The sequence below is a fragment of the Puma concolor genome, chromosome A1 (assembly GCF_028749965.1).
Source record: "Puma concolor isolate L17-30 chromosome A1, mPumCon1.1.hap2, whole genome shotgun sequence".
Classification (NCBI taxonomy): Eukaryota; Metazoa; Chordata; class Mammalia; order Carnivora; family Felidae; genus Puma; species Puma concolor.
The window spans coordinates 154,034,491-154,060,647 of NC_141667.1; the positions used below are offsets into that span (position 1 = coordinate 154,034,491).

General features: G+C 40.4%; 1 protein-coding gene across 1 annotated transcript; it reads right to left on the reverse strand.

The window, feature by feature from the left end:
• Positions 1 to 1,315: 1,315 nt before the first annotated feature.
• LOC112856881 (olfactory receptor 2H2-like) lies at positions 1,316 to 2,224 on the reverse strand. Its single transcript, XM_025920180.2, has one exon. It carries the CDS (start codon positions 2,186 to 2,188, stop codon positions 1,316 to 1,318), a length of 873 nt encoding a protein of 290 aa, XP_025775965.2. The 5' UTR covers positions 2,189 to 2,224.
• Positions 2,225 to 26,157: the final 23,933 nt, after the last annotated feature.

Below are 26,157 nucleotides of genomic sequence, written 5' to 3' on the forward strand. Positions count from 1 at the left end.
TTAGACAGAAATTCTTGGATGTTTAAATGAGAGAATTAAAGTATTTGAATTGATAAAAACATAAATAAGTAAGCCAATGTACCAGGCAGAGTGAAGATGCATTTAGTCACAAGATTGTAACAATTTTGATGTTATTGTTTTCTTTAGGGTACGTCATGAATGAGAAGTCATATACTTGCTTCTTGTCATTATTCTGGTCAGACATGGAGTCCTTACTTCACAAAAAGTGATGTGTGGGAATTATACTGACCATAATCCATAAAATGACCACAGCTGTGCCTTCCTCTTGATTAGATTTGTATTCTGGATTCCTCTTGTAGAGTTAAGAATTGTGAGATGCCAGAGTCTTACAACTCTAACCCACACTTGAATCACTCAGCCTCATTGTGAGGCTGGTGCCAGGAGTGTGCATGTCATATGTTTGTTTCGCTTGCTCATTTCTTTTTAGGCCTCATGCATATGGGGTGATACAGGCAGGTGGGCTGCAGGCCAATGTTGGGAAGGAGACTCGCTCTTTCCTCTTTGCTTCTTTGGTGTCTTTCTTGTTCGTTTAATCTGCAGTAGATTAGGTAAAAGTGGTTGAATCAGCATTCTCCACTGGGTGGTGAGCAAAACCAGCATTTCCTCAGTGACATCAGCCCAGCTAGCAATACTCCTGACTCACAAGTAGGAGGTCAGAAAATTTATGCTCCCAGGGGTCTCTTCTCTAGGCCATCAGTTTAAAACATTCCTGTTCTTTCCTTGTGTTCTCCTAGTGCTAGAGGCTGCTCCTTTGTGCACTTTGTCTCCTTTAATATCTATCTAGCTAATAATTCCTTGCAGCAAATGCTCTTTTTTTATTTTTATTTTTTATTTATTTTTATTAAACATTTTTAAGTTTATTTATTTTTGAGAGAGAGAGAGAGACAGAGAGGAGCAGAGAGAGAGGGAGACACAGAATCTGAAGCAGGCTCCAAGCTCTGAGCTGTCAGCACAGATCCCAACTCAGGGCTTGAACCCACAAGGTTATGACGTGAGCTGAAGTCAGATGCTTAACTGACTGAGCCACCCAGTACCCCATGCTGTCTTTTTATAATAATGAAAATGGTGTCTACTTCCTGATGGTAGCTTGACTCAGAGCAATGTTTCTCCTACATTTAAGTTTAAGAATAACATTGCCAGCTGCATCACGTTTACTTTTCATTAGTCCACTGTCTGTACAAAGCACGCAATTGGCCCCTCTCTTCTTTAGAGTTGATGATTGAGAGTCCTCATGCATGCAAATCAGCAAATGAACTGGACAAAAGCTGACTTCCCCTTGAGTCTGAGCCCCTCCTCACTCTTCACTGGACATTCTGTCTTTCCCTAGGAGTCTCCTGAAAGCTCGCTTCATGTCCTTGTTCCTTAAAGTATAGATGAGGGGGTTGAGAGTGGGGGTCACCACAGTGTAGAAGAGAGTTAGAAATTTCCCTCCTTTCTGGGAAAAATGACTCCGGGGTTGGATATAGACAGCGGTGACACTGCAGTAGAAGAGAAAAACAACAGCCAGGTGGGAGGAGCAGGTATGGAAGGCCTTAATCCTTCCATCCTGGGACTGGATGGCCAGCACTGCCTGGGTGATACGGCCATAGGAGACAAGGATGAGCAGAAGGGGCCCCAGCAGGAAGATGGCACCAATCACTGAGATCTGAAGTTCATTGACATGTGTGTCTCCACAAGCCAGGCGGATCAGTGCAGGGACCTCACAGACAAAGTCGTCAACCTGGTGGTGATGGCAAAAGGAGAGTTTCATGGTAGTGGGAGACTGCACCAATGTGCCAAAAACCCCACTTGCCCAGACCAGGAAAGCCAACTTGTGACACAAGGGTGGGTGCATGATTACTGCATAGTGCAGGGGCCGGCACACTGCCACATAGCGGTCGAAGGCCATGACCAGCAGCAGAACACATTCTGAAGCTCCGAGTCCCAGGAAGATGTAGAGCTGGACTGCACACCCCAAATAGCTGATGGTCTTGTCCGAACTCCAGAAATTCACGAGCATCTGAGGGATGCAGCTGGTGGTAAAGCAGAGGTCCAGGATGGAGAGGTGGGTGAGGAAGAAGTACATGGGGGTGTGGAGGTGGGGGTCCAGGTGAGACAGGAGTATGATGGTGGTGTTGCCCACTAGTGTGACTGTGTAAAAGACAGAAACCGCCATAAATAGGGTCATTTCTAGCCTAGGGTTATCCGAGAAGCCCAAGAGAATGAAGCCATCTGGGACAGTGCCATTAGCATGTCTATCCAGCGCCCACCTGAATCTACAAGAAACAACACATCAGTTAGAACACCACCTAAAAGAGGTAGAGAAAGGTGATATTTGATTTTAGAACATCACCCTTTCTCTATTAATATTTTCTGTAAACTTTTACTGGCTGTTCTTTCATCTCTGTCCCTTTTTGGACATTTTCATCTGTTAATTTCTTCAAAGGTGGATGATTCTAGCAAATTCCTAGAACATGAGATTGTGGTAGGTCATTCTTTTAAACTAACCCTTGCCAGTGTGCCTGAGTGGTTCAGTTGGTTAAGTGTCTGTTGATTTTGGCTTAGGTCATGATCTCACAGTTTCAGGAGATTGAGCTCTGTGTAGGGCTCTGCACTGAGCATGGAGCCTTCTTGGGATTCTTTCTCTTTCCTTCTCCCTCTGCCTGTCCTCTGCTCATGCTCTCTCTCAAAATAAATAAATCAACTTAAAAAAATAAAACTAACCTTTGCCACTATGAACAACTTATGGCAACAAACTGCACAGCCTAGATATAATGGAGAAAAATTTGAGAAACATACAAACTACCAAAACTGAATCAGGAAGACATAGAAAATCTGAATAGATCAATTACTATTATACAGACTGAATCAGTAATAAAAAAATCTCCCAATAAAGAAAAGCCTAGGACCAGATGTCTTCACTGGTGAATTTTACCAAATATTTAAAAGAAATAACACCAAACCTCAAACTCTTCCCAAAAAATCAGAGGAAGGAACACTGCCAAACTCATTTAAAAAGGGCAGTATTACCTTAATACAAAATCCAGATAAGGACACCAGCAGAAAAGAAAACTGCAGACCAATATCCCTGATGAATATAGGTGCAAACATTCTCAGTAAAATGCTAGCACACTGAATTCAGCAGCCCATTAAAAGCATCATGCCCCACGATCAATGTGGGACTTATCCTTGGGATGCAAGGATGGTTCAATATATGCAACTCAATTAATACATACAACATAAATACAATAAAAGAAAAAAAAGTATATTATTATTTTAATAAATGTGGAATAAATACTTGAAAAAATTCAGTATCTGTTAATGATGAAAACTCCTTAAAAAGTCTGAGTATCATTGACATTGTTGAGTATAGTCACATTAGTGTCAGGTGTACAACAGAATAATTCAACAGGTTTATACATTATGCAATGCTCAGAACAATTGTAACCACTATCTGTCTCCATACATCACTATTACAATATCATTGACTATGTTCCCTGTGCTGTGCCTTTTATGTTCATGACTTCTTCATTCCATAACTGGAAGCCTGTATTTTCCACTCTCTTTTACCCATTTTACCTATCCTCCCACCCTCTTTCCTTTTATCATCCCTTTTAGCATTAGTTTGTTCTGTGTACTTATATATCTGATTCTGCTTTTTGTTTATTTTTTCTTTTTTTTTCCTTTTTATATTCCATACATGAATGAAATCATTGGTATTTGTCTTTCTCAGTCTGACTTATTTCACTTAGCATAACACACTCTAGGTCAATCCATGTTGTCACAAATGGCACTATCTCATCTTTTTAAGATGACTGGATGATATTCTATTGTATAAGTATAACATCTTTCTTACCCATTCACTTATCAATGGACATTTGGATTTCTCCAATATGTTGGCTATTATAAATAATGCTGCAATACAGCAAAATAAACAATCAACAAAACTAAAAGGCAACTGACAGAATGGGAAAAGATATTTGCAAATGAAATATTAGATAACGGGTTAATATCCTTAATCTATAAAGAATTTATCAAACTCAACACCTAAAAAACAAATAATCCAGTGAAGAAAGGGACAAAAGACATGAATAGACACTTTTCCAAAGAATACATAGAGATGGCTAATAGAGACATAAAAAGATGCTCAACAGCACTCATCGTCAGGGAAATAGAAATCAAAACCACAATGAGATACCATCTCACCGCTGTCAGAATGGCTCAAATTAACAACTCAGGAAACTATAAATGGTAGTGAGGGTGCAGAGAAAGGGGAAACGTTTTGCACTGTTGGTGGAATGCAGACTGGTGCAGCCACTCTGGAAAATAGTATGGAAGTTTCCTCCCAAATTAAAAATAGAATTACCCTACGAATGTCATTTCATGTTAAAGGAAATGATTGCCTTAATGATATACTGTTCAAAGTACAAGATTTAAATTTGAAAAGGAAGTTTTTTTAAATATGCACTTTTATTTTTTAAAAAGCAGTATTGAGGGGCTCCTGGTTGGCTCAGTTGGTTGAGCATCTGACTTTGGCTCAGGTCATGATCTCACTGTCCATGAGTTGGAACCCCGCATCAGGCTCTGTGCTGACAGCTCTGAGCCTGGAGCCTGTTTCAGATTCTGTGTCTCCCTCTCTCTCTGCCCCTCCCGAACTCATGCTCTGTCTCTCTCTGTCAAAAATAAATAAACATTAAGAAAATTTAAAAAAGATAAAAAGCAGTATTGAAATCATGTTTTTGGAGTGGAGACCTAGAGCTGGAAATGAATTTCCTTAAAATCTAGTTCTTGAGCTTTATCGTTACACCCCCATGTAAATGAGGAAATTAGAACTCAAAATAATCTTGTGCATAATACACACAAAAAATCTAGCATAATTTTAGTGTTCAGATTTCTATGACACTCTCTGTTTCAGAATTAATTAAAAGCAGAATCGGGGTGGGGAGGGATCAGATTTGTAATTACAACAGGTTTGTGGTAGGGGGTAAGATGAACTGCAGGAAGGTGGTCAAAAGTTACCCACTTCCAGTTATAAAATAAGTAAACAAAGGATGTAATATATAAATGATGCCTATAGATAACACTGCTCTATAATGTATATGAACTTTGCTAAGAGAGTAGACCCTAAGGGTTCTCATCAAAAGGAAAACTTTTTTTTTTCTTTTTCTTTTTTTGCTTTTAATTGTATCTATCTCAGTAAGGGACATAATGATTTCATAATATATGTAAGTCAAACCATTATGCTGTACAGTTAAAATTTATACTGTGATTTATATCAATTATATCTTAATAAACTGGACAAAAACCCATCTATCTCTGTTATTCTTTTGACACTAGCATCGTTTGATTTTTCTACCCTTTTGTTTTTAGAATCAAGTTGAGTTTCTGCTTAAGTTGTTTTAGGTTGAAATTTATGTTTTCTCTCTGGAAAAAAACCCCCAAAAGTCGACTTCTGTACTTATCCTGAGTCACATCTGCCTTTTTCTAGAGCAGAATTTGACATCTAATGTGTCATTAAGTGATATTTTCATTGATCACTGATGAAACCACCATACATTTGAGAGCTAATGATATATTTTATGACGTTGCATGCTCAGTGTTCTCCTTTTTGTGACAGAGGGTGGAAACAAACAGCCACTTAGCAGCTCTCTTCCCACATCTGGAAAAGCCTAGACCAGTTGAACTTAAAGCATATTAATTTAGCATACATATTTGTCTCATTTGGCCCTCACTCCATAAATTGGCTGTGGTTTTTCCTAATAATACATGTCTACACATCTCGACTTCTTGTGTGATTAAATATCAAAAGTGTCCCAGGGACATTTTCAAACTGCTTATAAAACACTGCTGACTATGTCACTTCCTTTGGTGTTCTGTGACCCTGTGTGACAATCTCTGCTCATATGAGATATTATCACTACTGGAATTTATGCTACTGATGTTGTTTGTGCAAGCTGTGTTAGAGTAGGCTACGGACACTCTCTCCATTCATTGCAAGTCCTTCCTATGCAACCAGCACTGTGTGGTCCCACAGTCTGTGCTCTGGACCTCAACTCTGCCAATACCCCAAGGCAATGGCTCTGTGGTTCCTCCTCAGGAGACTGGTTCCTACACTTGCCTTTCCTGACCCATCTGTCTTACCTGTCCAGTCTTGATAATTCATGTAAAACACCAGTCAGAGCCTAAAGAAAGTTGTGGTTACAGATGGTGATGAACATTGGAGAATCTAGGTATACATTTGGGCAAGCCAGACAAATCTAAAACAGAGCAGAGTAACAACAAAAAGAGTACCCACTGAGGAAAGAACAATGTGTCACCTGGACTTTGTGCACATTCTGGGGGACTAAGAAGTGTTTCTGTGTTGGATATTATGGATTCATGATAAAACTAGGTCCCCCATTGCACCCTGCACAGAGATCTTTGGTTGTTCTCTAATTTCTGACAGTTCCCTGGTTTTCCTTTGCTGATCTCATCGGGCCTGTCCACATGCACATACATTGGCTCCCACATTCCCCCCACTGCCTCCAGCAATTCTGATGATCCGAACATCATTGCGTCTGCTACCTGCGAGGTTTTACAGAAATTAGTTTTACACCAGCAACTTGGAATTTAGGAAAATATTCTTTTGGCTGCTACATAATCATTTAATACAGTTAACATTTCTCTCCCCATCTGCACCTAAATACTTGAATTGTCAACAATTTTCATTTTGTATCACCAATGCATTCCTGCTGAAGTTTTTTTCTGTTTTTGCTACTAATATTTAAAATCATTAATATATTAATTAAATTAGTATATTAATTAAATTGATATTAACTATTAATAATGAAATAAATGAATCTTACTTTTTCAGTTGTATTTATCTAATTTCATGCCTAATTCCATTTTCATTCTCATGTGACAGTTATCTATATTCTCTTACAAATGGCTCAGCTAGATGTTGAGCCACTGTGGCGAGTGCCTAGCATTGGAAACTCAATGCAGATACCAAAATACTCTACCCTTAACTGAAGATGTGGATTTCTGAAGTTTCTGAAAATCCAGAGATTGACTAGGGAGAACACACACACTAATCTCAGTCTCTTTTGAGTTTGTGCTTGGAATATATTCCTTTCCCTTTCAGCCTCTCAGTCATAGCCATTCCCAAAGACATCCATGAGGTTCCCACTGCCTTTTTTCATAGGATTTTATGGTATGGTATTTCAGTCCAGACTTGATCACGACTTGATAAGTGGGGTAAATGACTTACCTCCAGAATACCATAGTTGTTGAAAGGGGCTTAGATTTAAAGACCTGCTTTTATTAACATCTTGGTGCACAGAATCATGGAGAGATCACAGCAACCAGTGCCCTGGAAATGTCCTGCTTATCCCAGAAAGACTCAGCTTGCTAAGACTAATAAGGCCACTGGGACCTCATCTCAGATGGAAATTAGCCTTTCATCTGAATGTCTTCTGTGGCGAGTTCTCAGTCACCTCAGCACTTACCTGCAACTGCTCTGAGCCATTAGAGATGGTGCACCCATGGGGGCACACCACGAAGGATTTCTCTCCTGTCTTTCAATCTGCCTAAATTAGACTTTTTTTGTTCATAATCTAATTCTGTCAATGGAAGGCTCAATAAATCCTATTGGTCTTTGAAGTCTTCTGCTCAGTCTGGTTCCCATTCTCATGCTTTCCTCTGATGAGCTGTTTGGATTCAGAATGCAGTGGGTTTTTTTCCTCATGGACAAAAGACAAAGATGCTCAGAAAAGACTTTGAGATCTAGAGGAAAGGATTTTTTTTAAATATGTTACCTATTCTTTATTTTTTAATGTTTATTCATGTATTTTTGAGAAAGACAGAGTGGGGGAGGGGCAGAGAGATAGAGGGAAAGAACTGCATGCAAGTTCTGCACTGTCAGTGCAGAGCCCAATGTGGGTCTCAGTCCCATGAACCATGAGACCATGACCTGAGCCTAAACCAAGAGTCAGATGCTTAACTGACTGAGTCATTAGGCTCCCCATAGGTTATTTATTCTAAATTTTATATGTGCTTATAGAAGAAAATTTGTAATACTAAGTTGTATATGTAGTATGTCCCTGCAATAGTCACTGTCATGGTTTTATGTGTGTTCTTAAGGTCACATGAAAACTGAAATATATAGATTTTTTAAATTAATCAGTTACTTAATTGTTTTTCCTAAAGGTGGAGAGAAAATGAAAGACTTGAAATCATTAAGGCGAGCAAATTAATCCTTGGGTTTTTACAATCTTCTCCTTATCAGCACAAAGACAAAAAAAAAAAAGGATAACAACCAAAAACCACATTATGCTAGTGGGGCAACACTGTGTTCTTAAAAAGATAAAAGTATTTTATAAGTTTTATCTCAGGTCCATTAGCAATTGAGAATATCACTTTGCCTTTTATTTATTTATTATTATTTTATTATTTTTTTTATTTTTTTACCTAGTGACTCTCTGTTTTATTTATTTATTTATTTATTTACTTATTAATATATGAACTTTATTGTCAAATTGGTTTCCATACAACACCCAGTGCTCATCCAAAAAGATGCCCTCTTCAATACCCATCACCCACCCGCCCCTCCCTCCCACCCCCCAATCAACCCTCAGTTTGTTTTCAGTTTTTAAGAGTCTCTTATGCTTTGGCTCTCTCCCACTCTAACCTCTTTTTTTTCCCTTCCCCTCCCCCATGGACTTCTGTTAAGTTTCTCAGGATCCACATAAGAGTGAAAATATATGGTACCTGTCTTTCTCTGTATGACTTATTTCACTTAGCATAACACTCTCCAGTTTCCTCCACGTTGCTACAAGAGGCCATATTTCATTCCTTCTCATTGCCACTTAGTATTCCATTGTGTATATAAACCACAATTTCTTTATCCATTCGTCAGTTGATGGACATTTAGGCTTTTCCCATAATTTAGCTATTGTTGAGAGTGCTGCTATAAACATTGGGGTACAAGTGCCCCTATGCATAAGCACTCCTGTATACCTTGGGTAAATTCCTAGCAGTGCTATTGCTGGGTCATAGGGTAGATCTATTTTTAATTTTTTGAGGAACCTCCACACTGTTTTCCAGAGCGGCTGCACCAATTTGCATTCCCACCAACAGGGCAAGAGGGTTCCCAATTCTCCAGATCCTCGCCAGCATCTATAGTCTCCTGATTTGTTCATTTGGGGACTCTGACTGGCGTGAGGTGATATCTGAGTGTGGTTTTGATTTGTATTTCCCTGATGAGGAGCAACATTGAGCATCTTTTCATGTGCCTGTTGGCCATCTGGATATCTTCTTTACAGAAGGGTCTATTCATGTATTCTGTCCATTTCTTCGCTGGATTATTTGTTTTTCAGGTGTGGAGTTTGGTGAGCTCTTTATAGATTTTGGATACTAGCCCTTTGTCTGATATGTCATTTGCAAATATCTTTTCTGATTCTGTTAGTTGCCTTTCAGTTTTGTTGATTGTTTCTTTTGGAGTGCAGAAGCTTTTTATCTTCATGATGTCCCAATAGTTCATTTTTGCTTTTAATTCCCTTGCCTTTGGGGATGTGTCACGTAAGAAATTGCTGTGGCTGAGGTCAGACAGGTTTTTTACTGCTTTCTCCTCTAGGGTTCTGATGGTTTCCTGTCTCACATTCATGTCCTTTATCCATTTTGAGTTTATTTTTGTGAATGGTGTCAGAAAGTGGTCTAGTTTCATCCTTCTGTATGTTGCCGTCTAGTTCTCACAGCACCATTTTTTAAAGAGACTTTTTTCCATTGGATATTCTTTCCTGCTTTGTCAAAGATTAGTTGGCCATCCTTTTGTGGGTCTAGTTCTGGGGTTTCTATTCTATTCCATTGGTCTATGTGTCTGTTTTTGTGCCAATACCATGCTGTCTTGATGATTACAGCTTTGGAGTAGAGGCTCAAGTCTGGGATTGTGATTCCTCCTGCTTTGGTCTTCTTCTTCAAAATTGCTTTGGCTATTCAGGGCTTTTTGTGGTTCCATACAAATTTTAGGATTGCTTGTTCTAGCTTCGAGAAGAATGCTGGTGCAATTTTGATTGGGATTGCATTGAATGTGTAGATAGCTTTGGGTAGTATTGACATTTTGACAATATTTATTCTTCCAATCCATGAGCAGGGAATGTTTTTCCATTTCTTTATATCTTCTTTAATTACCTTCATAAGCTTTCTATAGTTTTCAGCATACAGATCTTTTACATCTTTGGTTAGATTTATTCCTAGGTATATTATGCTTCTTGGTGCAATTGTGAATGGGGTCAGTTTCTTTATTTGTCTTTCTGTTGCTTCATTGTTAGTGTATAAGAATGCAGCTGATTTCTGTACATTGATTTTGTATCCTGCAACTTTGCTGAATTCATGTATCAGTTCTAGCAGTCTTTTGGTGGAGTCTATCGGATTTTCCATGTGTAGTATCATGTCACCTGCAAAAAGTGAAAGCTTGACTTCATCTTTGCCAATTTTGATGCCTTTGATTTCCTTTTGTTGTCTGATTGCTGATGCTAGAACTTCCAACACTGTGTTAAACAAGAGCAGTGAGAGTGGACATCCCTGTCGTGTTCCTGATCTCAGGGAAAAAACTCTCAGTTTTTCCCCATTGAGGATGATGTTAGCTGTGGGCTTTTCATAAATGGCTTTTATTAAGTTTAACTATCCCGACTTTCTTGAGGGGTTTTATTAAGGAAAGATGCTGAATTTTGTCAAATGCTTTGTCTGCATCGATTGACAGGATCATATGGTTCTTATCCTTTCTTTTATTAATGTGATGTATCACATTGATTGATTTGCAAATGTTAAGGCAGCCCTGCATCCCAGGAAGGAATCCCATTTGATCATGGTGAATAATTCTTTTTATATGCTGTTGAATTTCATTTGCTAGTATCTTATTGAGAATTTTGCATGTATATTCATCAGGGATATTGGCCTTTAGTTCTCTTTTTTTACTGGGTATCTGTCTGGTTTGAGAAGCAAGGTGATGCTGGCTTCATAGAATGTGTCTGAAAGTATTCCTTCCCCTCTATTTTTTGGAATAGCTTGAGAAGGATAGGTATTATTTCTGCTTTAAATGTCTTGTATAATTCCCCTGGGAAGCCATCTGATCCTGGACTCTTATTTTTTGGGACATTTTTGATAACTGATTCCATTTCTATGCTAGTTATGGGTCTGTTCAAGCTTTCTATTTCCTCCTGATTGAGTTTTGGGAGTGTGCGGGTGTTTCGGAATGTGTCTGTTTCTTCCAGGATGTCCAGTTTGTTGTCATACAATTTTTTATAGTATCCCCTGATAATTGTTTGTATCTCTGAGGGATTGGTTGTAATAATTCCATATTCATTCATGATTTTATCTATTTGGGTCATCCCCTTTTCTTTTTTTTTTTTTTTAAATTTTTTTTTTCAACGTTTATTTATTTTTGGGACAGAGAGAGACAGAGCATGAACGGGGGAGGGGCAGAGAGAGAGGGAGACACAGCATCGGAAACAGGCTCCAGGCTCTGAGCCATCAGGCCAGAGCCCGACGTGGGGCTCGAACTCACGGACCGCGAGATCGTGACCTGGCTGAAGTCGGACGCTTAACCGACTGCGCCACCCAGGCGCCCCACATCCCCTTTTCTTTTTGAGAAGCCTGGCTAGAGGGTTATCCATTTTGTTTATTTTTTCAAAAAAACAACTCTTGGCTTCGTTGATCTGCTCTACAGTTTTTTTAGATTCTATAGTGTTTACTTCTGCTCTGATCTTAATTATTTCTCTTCTTCTGGTGTATTTGGGGTGTCTTTCCTGTTCTGCTTTTATTTCCTTTAGGTGTGCTGTTAGATTTTGTATTTGGGATTTTTCTTGTTTCTTGAGATAGGCCTGGATTGCAATGTATTTTCCTCTCAGGACTGCCTTCGCTGCATCCCACAGCATTTGGATTGTTGTATTTTTATTTTCATTTGTTTCCATATATTTCTTAATTTCTTCTCTAATTGCCTGGTTGACCCACTCATTCTCTAGTAGGGTGTTCTTTAACCTCCATGCTTTTGGAGGTTTTCCAGACTTTTTCCTGTGGTTATTTTTCAAGCTTCATAGCATTTTGGTCTGAATGTGTGCATGGTATGATCTCAATTCTTGCATACTTATGAAGAGCTCTTTTGTGACCCAGTATGTGATCTATCCTGGAGAAGGTTCCATGTGCACTTGAGAAGAAAGTGTATTCTGGTGCTTTGGGATGCAGAGTTCTAAATATTTCTGTCAACTCCATCTGATCCAATGTATCATTCAGGGCCCTTGTTTCTTTATTGATCCTGTGTCTAGATGATCTATCCATTGTTGTAAGTGGGGTATTAAAGTCCCCTGCAATTACTGCATTCTTATCAATAAGGTTACTCATGTTTGTGATTAATTGTTTTATATATTTGGGGGCTTCCGTGTTTGGCACATAGACGTTTATAATTGTTAGCTCTTCCTGATGGCTAGACCCTGTGATTATTCTATAATGCCCTTCTTCATCTCTTGTTACAACCTTTAATTTAAAGTCTAGTTTGTCTGATATAACTATGGCTACTCCAGCTTTCTTTTGACTTTCAGTAGCATGATAGATAGTTCTCCATCCCCTCACTTTGAATCTGAAGGTTTCCTCAGTTCTAAAATGAGTGTCTTGTAGACAGCAAATAGATGGGTCTTGTTTTTTTATCTATTCGGATACCCTATGTGTTTTGGTTGGAACATTTAACCCATTTACATTCAATGTTATTATAGAAAGATATGGGTTTAGAGTCCTTGTGATGTCTGTAGGTTTAATGCTTGCAGTGATGTCTCTTGTACTTTGTCTCACAGGATCCCCCTTAGGATCTCTTGTAGGGCTGGTTTAGTGGTGATGAATTTCTTCAGTTTTTGTTTGTTTGGGAAGACTTTTATCTGTCCTTCTATTCTGAATGACAGACTTGTTGGATAAAGGACCTTGGTTGCATATTTTTTTCTGTTCATCACATTGAAGATTTCCTTCCATTCCTTTCTGGCCTGCCAAGTTTCAGTAGATAGATCTGTCACTAGTCTTCTCGGTGTCCCTTTATATGTTAGAGCATGTTTATCCCTAGCGGCTCTCTGAATTTTCTCTTTATCCTTTTATTTTGCCAGTTTCACTGTGACATGTCATGCAGAAGATCGATTCAAGTTACGTCCGAAGGGAGTTCTCTGTACTTCTTGGATTTCAATGCCTTTTTCCTTCCCCAGATCAGGGAAGTTCTCAGCTATGATTTCTTCAAGTACACCTTCAGCACATTTCCCTCCTTCTTCCTCCTCTGGAATCCCAATTATGCGTATATTATTTCGTTTAATATTGTCACTTAGTTCTCTAATTCTCCCCTCATACTCATGGATTTTTTTTATCTCTCTTTTTCTCAGCTTCTTCTTTTTCCATAATTTTATCTTCTAATTCACCTATACTCTCTTCTGCCTCTTCAATCCAAGCTGTGGATGTCTCCATTTTATTTTGCAGCTCATTCGTAGCATATTTTAGCTCCTCCTGACTGTTTCTTAGTCCCTTGATCTCTGTAGTAATAGATTCTCTGCTGTCCTCTATACTTTTTTCAAATCTAGTGATTAATTTGATGACTATTATTTTAAATTCATTTTCTTTTACATTGGTTAAATCGTTTCGATCAGTTCGTTAGCTGTCGCTACTTCCTGGAGTTTCTTTTGAGGAGAATTCTTCTGTTTCTTTATTTTGGTAGTCCCTGGAGTGGTGGGGAACTGCAGGGCTCTTCCCCCACGCTTTCTGGAGTAACTTGTGCTGGGGAGCAGGGCCACAGTCAGACCTGATGTCTCTCCCCAGCCCACTGCTGGGGCCACTGTCAGACTGGTGTGTACCTTATCTTCCCCTCTCCCAGGGGCAGGACTCACTGTGGGGTGGTGTGGACCCTGTCTGGGCTACTTGCAGACTGCCACTCTTGTGGTGCTGCTTTGATGGGATCTGGCATGTTAGCCAGGGTGGGTCTGCAAGGTGCACAGGGTGGGAGAGGCAGGCTCAGCTCTCTGCTTTGAGTGGTGAATTGTGGGAGGTGCCCTTCAGCACTGGGAGGGAGGCAGACCCATTGGAGGGATGGATCCACAGAAGCACAGTATTGGGTATTTGCACGGTGCAAGCAAGTTCCATGATGTGAACTGGTTCCCTTTTACAACTTGATGTTTTAAAATACATATACATGTGAAAGGATTCAGGTAGAGACACTTTAAAATTTTTTTTAATGTTTATTTATTTTTTGAGATGGGGACAGAGTGCAAGCAGGGGAGGGGAAGAGGTAAGGGAAACACAGAATCCAAAGCTGGCTCCCGGCTTTGAGCTGGCAGCAGAGAGCTTGAGGTGGGGCTCAAACTCATGAATCACAAGATCATGACCTGAGCTGAAGTTGGATGCCTAACCAACTGAGCCACCCAGTCGCCCCCAAGTAGAGACACTTTTAAAGGGGAAAAACACCCAAGGAGATTTTCCATACCAGGTGTTACAACTTTTATGAGGCCATACCCATTAAAAGGTAGTGATCACAAGGTGCAAACTTGCACGTATAGATAAATCAGTTTGAGGGATGTAATATACAATATGGGGACTACAGTTAATGATACTGTATTGCATATATGAAAGTGGTTAAGAGTAGACCTTTTTTTAAAATTTTTTTAACGTTTATTTATTTTTGAGACAGAGAGAGACAGAGCATGAATGGGGGAGGGTCAGAGAGAGGGAGACACAGAATCTGAAACAGGCTCCAGGCTCTGAGCTGTCAGCACAGAGCCGACATGGGGCTCGAACTCACAGACTGCGAGATCATGACCTGAGCCGAAGTCGGCCGTTTAACTGACTGAGCCACCCAGGCGCACCTAAGAGTAGATCTTAAAAGTCCTCATCATAAGGAAAAATTATAAATATGTGTGGTGTTGCTTATTAATTATTCTTATTGTAATCATTTTGAAATATACACATATATCAAATTGTTATGTTATATACCTTAAAGTTATACAATGAATGTTATATGTCAGTTACTCTCAAGAAAACCAGAAAATATACTGTGGTGATATTGGTGCAAAAATAGAAATACCCTGGTGAATGGGTGTGAATAAACCAATAAACCAAATAGAAGGTCAAGAAAGTAACCTCATTGCCTGGGCGATAGGAAGTAGAATTGTCATTAAGTGTAGGAAGAGCAGGTGAGGGTAAAAGAGACTAGGAGTTTGCATAAAGTCAGGGCTGTCCAACTAGACCTGTTCCCACAGTTATGCTCAGACACGTGGTGGTTTGATCCCAGAGTGAAGCTGAGCACTCCATGAGTCCAGTGCCTGCACTGAGAGTGGGTCTCACTGGCCATACCCGGCCTGGCTCTCCTGCCTCTTACTCTAATAGAAGTTCACCTTCCTAGAATCTACATGTCAGCAGTGATGGTGGTAGCTTACTCCATTTTTCTTCCAGTTCAAGTTCTTCTATAAAACACTACTTCTTCAAACTGTAAGAGACTCTTAAATGCAGAGTAAACTGAGGATTGCTGAAGGGTAGGTGGCCAGGGGATGGGCTAAATGAATGGAGAACCTTAAGGAGGGCACATGTTGGGACGAGCACTGGGTGTTATATGTAAGTGGTGAATCACTAAATTCTATTCCTGCAAATAATACACTGTATGTTAACTAAATGGAATTTAAATAAAAAAATTGAAACAAAGCAATACAGCTAATGTATTTCTGAAAATTAAAAAAGAATTCTGGGGTGCCTGTGTGGCTCAGTCAGTTAAGCATCCGACTTCAGCTCAGGTCATGATCTCATGGTTCGTGAGTTCAAGCCCTGCATCGGGGTCTGTTCTGACAGCTTAGAGCCTGGAGCCTGCTTTGAATTCTGTGTCTCCCTGTCTGTCTGTACCACCCCCCCCCCACATGCTCTTTCTCTCTCCTTCAAAATAAATAAAAACTTTTAAAAAATTAAAAAAAAATCTGACAAGTGCAAAAAATTGCTAATAATTGAGAACAGCACAAAGTGTCAGTGTGGGAGTTGATTGTATCATTTTATTATTATTATTTTTTTTAAGAAACTCTACTTTCTTATTTTCGCCATTAAAAATTATAATCTAGGGGTTCCTGTCTGTTTGGTCAGGAGAGAATGCAACTCTTGATCTTGGGGACATGAGTTCAAGCCCCATGTTGGGCATAGAGCTTACTTAAAAAAATATAATCTCAAGAGAGGAGAGGGTGGTGCCTTGCAAGTCTGGCATGAAGAGCCCAGGCAGGTAGAGCTGGGGGAGGAGGGGAGGAAATCCAGGAAGTTGGAAGCCCCAATATGTATCCTCAGCCTCCCTCTCTGCAAATTCCATTCACCTTTAATTTTTTTTAATGTTTATTCATTTTTGAGACAGAGAGAGAGGCAGAGAGAGATGGAGACACAGAATCTGAAGCAGGCTCCATGTTCTGAACTGTCAGTCTAGAGCCTGACATGAGGGTCGAACTCACAAACCATGAGGTCATGACTTGAGCTAAAGTCGGATGCTCAGCTGACTGAGCCCCGCCCCCCCCAGGCGCCCCCTATTTACCTTTCTAATTGGAGCAACAGAGTGGCCACAGAGTGTAAACCTCCTGAGCATGAGGTGGGCACTTGAGACCTCAGGTCTGCCAGGACCTCTGGAGAAAGCATGGATTACAGATTTCTTGCCAGTCCGTGCCCAGTGGGAGCTGAGCATCAGGATGGAAACAACCAAGGCCCTTGAGTCTTCTGGATTGTTGGAGTCCAGCCACAGACAGATGTGAATCCCTGCCTAAAGGGGTGAGAGATTTATTTCTTGGAGACCTTTGAGCTCCTAGGATTTACTCCAAGCCTCTCAGCTCAGGTGTTGACATTTTCTTCAGTAGGAACATTGTGACATGCTACTCACTGTAGCCTCATGGCCTGGAAGTCCACGGATGGATGACCGTCTCTTCCTCCCCTCTGTTTCTGGCACCTGTGCTAGTTTGTCCCAGGTGTAGCTCTCATGCTCTAGGCAGGTATAGGTTGGGTCCCAAAGGGATGCTCTTTATTTCCCTGTGGTTGGATTTGCCCCCTCTCATTCCTCTCATACCTTCTGGTCCTCTTTATTTCAAGACCTTGTAGTGTGTAAGAGGAACCTTCTGTAGTCAGGGTCTGTGGTATAATAAAAATATTTAGTCTTTATCTCTAGTGTTTGGCACAGAACTTCAAAAACGTTTCAGATTTCCTGAGAAGAGTGTCTTTTGTTGTTCATTAAAAACCCCTTTCAACCATACCTGGGTTTATGCTAATGTAACTTACTGTGGGTCCTTGTGTAGTTTTAAGGGAGGGGCTGTCCCTACCAGAAAGATAAGCATGTGATTAGACCAAACTTTCTGCCTTATCCCCTACCTCTGAAGAGGGGTGAGGGGCTGGAGGAGAGCCAGTCACAAGTCAGTGAATTAATCAATCATGCCTATGTGATCAACTCCCCATCAGACTCAGGACACTGAGTCTTGGCAGAGGTCCCCACATGATGTGCTGGGAAGGTGATGCACCTGCTCCTTAGGGATGGGACATGGAGGGCCTGCATCCTCCATCCTGAAGCTGAACTTAGCTCTATGCATCTCTCCCATTTGGCTGTTTCTGAGTTGTATCCTTTATAAAAAAATGGTACTCATAAGCATAACACTTTTCTGTGGGTTGTGTGAGTTCTTTTAGCAAATCATCAAACCTAAGGATGGGTTGTGGGAAAGCCAGAATTTACAGCTAAATCATGCAAAAATTGTGGGTGGCCTCTGAGACTCTCAGCTGGCATCTGAAGTGGGGGGACGTCTTGTGGGACTGAGACCCTTACACCTACAGGCTCTGTGGTAACTTCAGAGTTAGTGTCAACATTGGGCTGGATTATTGAACACATTATTGGGGGCGAACAATTGGTCAGCAAGTATGTAGGGTCCCAAATGCTTCACTCACTGTGTTACCATGAATAAGTCACTCAAATTTCCATTATATATAAAAATGCAGATAATAATTATATCTGTCTCATTTTGCTACTTTGAGATTTAAAAGGGTTACTGTTGCATTCAGAGCAGGCCTAGGATAGAGTGAAGTCTATTTTCTTCTCTTTCTCTTCCATCATCTTTGAGGGGTGTCAGAAATAGGGTCATGGGTTAAAGGCTCAATTTCAGTTTCCATTCTACTGGATAGCATTCTCTGTGGATTAGAGGGCTTACTTTGGAATGGAGTCCCTGGAACCCTACCTCCCAGGATAGAAAACTTAGTTCTGTGACCATAAATGGGCAGAAGGTACCTGTTTTCAACTTCATGATGTGTTGCTTAGCTGTATCAGGAATTACCTTAACAGACATGTAAGCCTCATTTTAGGAATTACAGTAAAACCTTGGCTTGCATGCATAATTCACTCTGGAAACATGCTTGTCATCAAAAGCACTTGTATATCAAAGCGAATTTCAAGAACCACTGGCTCCGTTGTGATCCTGTGACATTCCGTGTCATGTACTGTTTGTATTGCAAGACATCCTTTGTTTATCAAGTTAAAATTTATTAACAATGTTTGCTCATCTTCTGGAACACTCACAGAATAAGATACTTGCAATCCACAGTTTTACTGTTTTATTATTGATGCCTCAGGTCCAAGAATGTCTGTTTTACTGTGAACTCATTTTCATTAAGCATCTTTCTGCACCTGAAACTATGTTACGTATATTTTACGTATTCTAATTCAGGTAAGAGTCGTACCTTTTTTTTTTTTTTTTTTTTAAATTTTTTTTTTCAACGTTTTTTTATTTATTTTTGGGACAGAGAGAGACAGAGCATGAACGGGGGAGGGGCAGAGAGAGAGGGAGACACAGAATCGGAAACAGGCTCCGAGCCATCAGTCCAGAGCCTGACGCGGGGCTCGAACTCACGGACCGCGAGATCGTGACCTGGCTGAAGTCGGACACTTAACCGACTGCGCCACCCAGGCGCCCCGAGTCGTACCTTTTGATAATTCAGAGCAGTGATATCAACACTAAACAACATACAGGTATATCAGTAAGAACACAGCCATGTGACAGAAACTATATTGTTGTTTTAATGGAAGGAATTTAACATAAAAATGTTAGGGATTGGCTCTCTGAAAAGAGAAAAACAACACAAAGCTTTCATGGGGACAGTGCAGCAAACAGGTAGTTGGCTTTATTAGAACTTGGATGTTTGGAAGAGGCCCCTGGGGAGCTGAGTCCTAGCCTCTGGGAAGGGAGCGCTGTTCTGGGTGGCTGGTGCTGTCCTTAAGGGGTAGAAAAGGCTGGTTCTGCAGGTGTGGAAATGGAAGTCAGTCGCTGCAGCCAGGGTGAAGCAGCCTTGCTAAGGAAGTTTAGAGACACAGATGAAACAGAGAAACTAGGTGGAGAAAGTCCTCTGTCCTCCAGTCCCACAGAGTGACTGGCATACTTCCCACAGGATGTGTTTATAGGAAGTAGCTGACAGACAAAATCATTTTTGTTCTCAAAGTCCTAACTTGGCTTCTGAGCTCTCAGATGCCTTTTGGGGGAAAAAACATTGGAAAGTTGAAGCATACCTCCCTCAGTATCTCTCAAACATGGTTGTTCAGTTTCTTTGGAATACTCATGCAGCCTTTGGGAATTTTAATCATTTAACTTTAGAATGAGGGATGAGACAGGATGGAAGCTTTGTGGTCCTAATCGTAGGAACTGTGAAAACAACATTATCTGGAAGATAAACAGCTACTCGATGAGCAAATCTTCCTTGTGATGTGTGGCGTTTGACTTTGGCTCAGGTCATGATCTCACAGTTCATGGGTTTGAGCCCTGCTGTCACCAGAGCCTGTTTTAAATCCTCTGTCTCCCTCTTTCTCTTCTCCCCCACTGCTTGTATACTTTCTCTTTCTCTCTCTCAAAAATAAACATTTAAAGAAAATAAAATAAATTTAAAAAATAAAAAAATATAGTGTTTCACAAACATAAATGAAAATCTGTCATCACAATCTGTCTGGCACAATATGTCTCTCTTAAAGAGCGTTATTTGATTTTATACTAGCCTCTTACTCTCTTTTTGTCCTTTTAAAAATCTTGAGTCTTTAAATTTCTTTAGCTTATATTTCTTCATTCTTAAATCTTATGTTATAAAACTCTAATTTTTTCCCCATTTGGTTTTTCCTGTTTGGGTAACCTGAAAATGACCTTATCAATCAAATTTAATTTTTGAGACACTTTTCCCTCTGAAGCAATCCTTCATTTTTTTCTTTCATTAACAGTTAAACAGCCCAGATGGAGGGGAAGATGGCAGCATAGGAGGACGCTGGGCTCACTGCGTCCTGCTGATCACTTAGATTCCACCTACACCTGCCTAAATAACCCAGAAAACCGCCAGAAGACTAGCAGAATGGATTCTCTGGAGCCAGGCACAGACAAGAGGCCCACAGAAGAGGGTAGGAAGGGTGGAGAGGCGGTGTGCGCTACATGGACTGGGGGGAGGGAGCCGGGGTGGAGGCGCAGCCCACCAGCCAAGCAGAGACCCCGAGTCTGGCTTGCAAAAGTGGAGGGGCCAGATGGAGTGTGTTTGGACAGCGAAGAGGACTTAACATCTGGAAGGTTATAAGTTAACAGCTCTGCTTGGATAGCGGGAAGGCTGGAGAACAACGGGAGGGAGAGTTGTTGAGCCCTGGACGACAGAGGTCAGCTCAGTGGGGAACAAAGGCACTCGCCAGCACCATCTCCCTCACCCAGCCCCCAGCCAAAATCCCAAAGGGAACCAGTTCCTCCCAGGGAACTTGCTTGCACCCCGCAAACACCTGACACTGTGCTTCTATGGATCCGTCCCTCTGGCGATGGGTTTGACTCCCTCCTGGTGCCCCAGGGCCCCTCCCGAAGCGGATCACTGAAGGATAAGCGAGCTGAGCCTGCCCCTCTCGCCCCCGTGCACCTTACTGATCCACCCCAGCTAATATGCCAGATCCCCAGCACCACAAGCCTGGCAGTGTGCAAGTAGCCCAGAGAGGCCACACCACCCCACAGTGAATCCCTCCCCTAGAAGGGGAAGAGAAGATACACACCAGTCTGACTGTGGCCCCAGCGGTGGGCTGGGGGCAGACATCAGGTCTGACTGCGGCCCCACCCACCAAAGCAAGTTATTCAAGACAGCACAGGGGAAGTGCCCTGCAGTTCTTTCCAAAATGACAAAACAGAAGAATTCTCAAAAGAATCTCCAGGAAATAACAACAGCTAACGAACTGATCAAAAAGGATTTAAACAATGTAACAGAAGGTGAATTTAGAATAATAGTCATAAAATTAATCGCTGGGCTTGAAAACAATATAGTGGACAGCAGAGAATCTATTGCTACAGAGATCAAGGGACTAAGGAACAGTCAGGAGGAGCTAAAAAATGCTATCAATGAGCTGCAAAATAAAATGGAAACGACCACGGCTCCGATTAAAGAGGCAGAGGAGAGAATAGGTGAACTAGAAGATAAAATTATGGAAAAAGAGGAAGCTGAGAAAAAGAGAAATAAAAAAATCCAGGAGTATGAGGGGAGAATTAGAGAACTAAGTGATGTGATAAAATGCAATAATATACGCATAATTGGTATTCCAGAGAAGGAAGAGAGGGAAAGGTGCTGAAGGTATACTTGAAGAAATCATAGCTGGGAACTTCCCTGATCTGGGGAAGGAAAAAGGCATTGAAATCCAAGAAGTACAGAAAACTCCCATCAGACGTAACTTGAATAGATCTTCTGCACGACATATCATAGTGACACTGGCAAAATACAAGGATAAAGAGACAATTCTGAAAGCAGCGAGGGATAAACACGCTCTAACATATAAAGGAGACCTATAAGACTCGTGACAGATCTCTCTACTGAAACTTAGCAGGCCAGAAAGGAATGGCAGGAGATCTTCAATGTGAGGAACAAAAAAATATGCAGCCGAGAATCCTTTATCCAGCAATTCTGTCATTTAGAATAGAAGGAGAGATAAAAGTCTTCCCAAACAAACAAAAACTGAAGGAATTTGTCACCACTAAACCAGTCCTACAAGAGATCCTAGGGGGATCCCGTGAGACAAAGTACCAGAGACATCGCTACAAGCATGAAACCTACAGACATCAAAATGATTCTAAATCCATATCTTTCTATAATAACTCTGAACGTAAATGGACTAAATGCACCACCCAAAAGACATAGGGTATCAGAATGGATAAAAAAAACAAGACCCATCTATTTGCTGTCTACAAGAGACTCATTTTAGACCTGAGGACACCTTCAGATTGAGAGTGAGGGGATGGAGAACTATTTATCATGCTACTGGAAGTCAAAAGAGAGCTGGAGTAGCCATACTTATATCAGACAAACTAAACTTTAAATTAAAGGCTGTAACAAGAGATGAAGAAGGACATTATAGAATAATCACAGGGTCTATCCATCAAGAAGAGCTAACAATTATAAATGTGTATGCACTGAATACGGGAGCCCCAAAATATATAAAACAATTACTCACAAACACAAGCAACCTTATTGATAAGAATGTGGTAATTGCAGGGGACTTTAACACCCCACATACAGAAATGGATAGATCATTTAGACACACGGTCAATAAAGAAACAAGAGCCCTGAATGATACATTGGATCAGATGGACTTGACAGATATATTTAGAACTCTACATCCCAAAGCAACAGAATATACTTTCTTCTACAGTGCACATGGAACCTTCTCCAAGATAGATCACATTCTGGGTCACAAAACAGCCCTTCAGAGGTATACAAGAATTGAAATCATACCATGCATACTTTCAGACCACAATGCTATGAAGCTTGAAATCAACCACAGGAAAAAGTCTGGAAAACCTCCAAAAGCATGGAGGTTAAAGAACACCCTACTAAAGGATGAGTGGGTCTACCAGGCAAGTAGAGAAGAAATGAAAAAATGTATGGAAACACACGAAAATGAAAATACAACAATCCAAATGCTTTGGGATGCAGCAAGGCAGTCTTGAGAGGAAAATACATTGCAATCCAGGCCTATCTCAAGAAACAAGAAAAATCCCAAATACAAAATCTAACAGCACACCTAATGGAAATAGCAGCAGAACAGCAAAGACAGCCTAAACCCAGCAGAGGAGAAATAATAAAGATCAGAGCAGAAATAAACAATATAGAATCTAAAAAAACTGTAGAGCAGATCAACGAAACCAAGAGTTGGTTTTTTGAAAAAAACAAAAAAAACAAAAAAAACAAAAAAAAAAAAAAAAACAAAAAAAACCCAAAATGGATAAACCTCTAGCCAGGCTTCTCAAAAAGAAAAGGGAGATGACCCAAATAGATAAAATCACGAACGAAATTGGAGTTATTACAACCAGCCCCTCAGAAATACAAACAATTATCAGGGAATACTATGAAAAATTATATGCCAACAAACTCGACATCCTGGAAGAAATGGACACATTCCTAACCACCCACACACTTCCAAAACTCAATCAGGAGGAAATAGGAAGCTTGTACAGACCCATAACCAGCAAAGAAATTGAATCAGTAATCAAAAATGTCCCAACAAATGAGTCCAGGACCAGATGGCTTCCCAGGGGAGTCCTACCAGATGTTTAAAGCAGAGATAATACCTATCCTTCTCAAGCTGTTCCAAAAAATAGAAAGGGAAGGAAAACTTCCGGACTCATTCTATGAAGCCAGCATTACTTTGATTCCTAAATGAGACAGAGACTCAGTAAAAAAAGAGAACTACAGGCCAATATCCCTGATGAATATGGATACAAAAATTCTCAATAAGATACTAGCAAATTGAATTCAACAGCTTATAAAAAGAATTATTCACCATGATCATTGGGATTCATTCCTGGAATGTAGGGCTGGTTCAACATTCGCAAATCAATCAACGTGATACATCACATTAATAAAAAAAAAATAAGAACCATATGATCCTGTCAATCGATGCAGAAAAGGCATTTGACAAATATCAGCATCCTTTCTTAAAACCCCTTGAGAAACTCGGGATAGAAGGAAAATACTTAAGCTTAATAAAAGCAATTTATGAAAAACCCACAGCTAATATAATCCTCAATGGGGAAAAACTGAGAACTTTTTCCCTGAGATCAGGAACAGGACAGGGATGCCCACTCTCACTGTTGTTGTTTAACATAGTGTTGGAAGTTCTAGCATCAGCAATCAGACAACAAAAGGAAATCAAAGGCATCAAACTTGGCAAAGATGAAGTTAAGCTTTCACTTGTTGCAGATGACATGATATTATACATGGAAAATCTGATAGACTCCACCAAAAGTCTGCTAGAACTGATACATGAATTCAGCAAAGTCGCATGATACAAAATCAATGTACAGAAATCAGTTGCATTCTTATACACTAATAATGAAGCAACAGAAAGACAAATAAAGAAACTGACCCCATTCACAATTGTACAAAGAAGCATAAAATACCTAGGGATAAATCTAACCAAAGATGTAAAAGATCTGTATGCTGAAAACTATAGAAAGCTTATGAAGGAAATTAAAGAAGATATAAAGAAATGGAAAAACATTTCATGCTCGTGGATTGGAAGAATAAATATTGTCAAAATGTCAATACTACCCAAAGCTATCTACACATTCAATGCAATCCCAATCAAAATTGCACCAGCATTCTTCTCGAAACTAGAACAAGCAATCCTAAAATTTGTATGGAACCACAAAAAGCCTTGAATAGCCAAAGTAATTTTGAAGAAGACCAAAGCAGGAGGCATCACAATCTCAGACCTTAGTCTCTACTCCAAAGCTGTAATCATCAAGACAGCATGGTATTGGCACAAAAACAGACACATAGACCAATGAAATAGAATAGAAACCCCAGAAGTGGACCCACAAAAGGATGGCCAACTAATCATTGACAAAGCAGGAAAGAACATCCAATGGAAAAAAGACAGTCTCTTTAACAAATGGTGCTGGGAGAACTGGACAGCAACATGCAGAAGGTTGAAACTAGACCACTTTCTGACACCATTCACAAAAAACTCAAAATGGATGAAGGACCTGAATGTGAGACAGGAAACCATCAAAACCCTAGAGGAGAAAGCAGTAAAAAACCTGTCTGATATCAGCCGCAGCAATTTCTTGCTTGACACATCCCCAAAGGCAAGGGAATTAAAAGCAAAAATGAACTATTGGGACATCATGAAGATAAAAAGCTTCTGCACAGCAAAAGAAACAACCAACAAAACTGAAAGGCAACTAACAGAATCGGAAAAGATATTTGCAAATGACATATTAGAGAAAGGGCTAGTATCCAAAATGTATAAAGAGCTCACTGAACTTCCCACCTGAAAAACAAATAACCCAGTGAAGAAATGGGCAGAAAACATGAATAGACCCTTCTGTAAAGAAGACATCCAGATATCCAACAGGCACATGAAAAGATGCTCAATGTTGCTCCTCATCAGGGAAATACAAATCAAAACCACACTCAGATATCACCTCACGCCAGTCAGAGTGGCCAAAATGAACAAATCAGGAGACTATAGATGCTGGAGAGGATGTGGAGAATTGGGAACCCTCTTGCCCTGTTGGTGGGAATGCAAACTGGTGCAGCCGCTCTGGAAAACAGTGTGGAGGTTCATCAAAAAAATAAAAATAGACCTACCCTATGACCCAGCAATAGCACTGCTAGGAATTTACCCAAGGGATACAGGAGTATTGATGCATAGGGGCACTTGTCCCCCAATGTTTATAGCAGCACTCTCAACAATAGCCAAATTATGGAAAGAGCCTAAATGTCCATCAGCTCATGAATGGATAAAGAAATTGTGGTTTATATACACAATGGAGTACTACGTGGCAATGAGAAAGAATGAAATATGGCCCTTTGCAGCAACTTGGATGGAACTGGAGAGTGTGATGCTAAGTGAAATAAGCCATACAGAGAAAGACAGATGCCATATGTTTTCACTCTTATGTGGATCCTGAGAAACTTAACAGAAACCCATGGGGGAGGTGAAGGAAAAAAAAAGGGATTAGAGTGGGAGAGAGCCAAAGCATAAGAGACTCTTAAAAACTGAGAACAAACTGAGGGTTGATGGGGAGTGGGAGGGAGGGGAGGGTGAGTGATGGGTATTGAGGAAGGCACCTTTTGGGATGAGCACTGGGTGTTGTATGGAAACCAATTTGACAATAAATT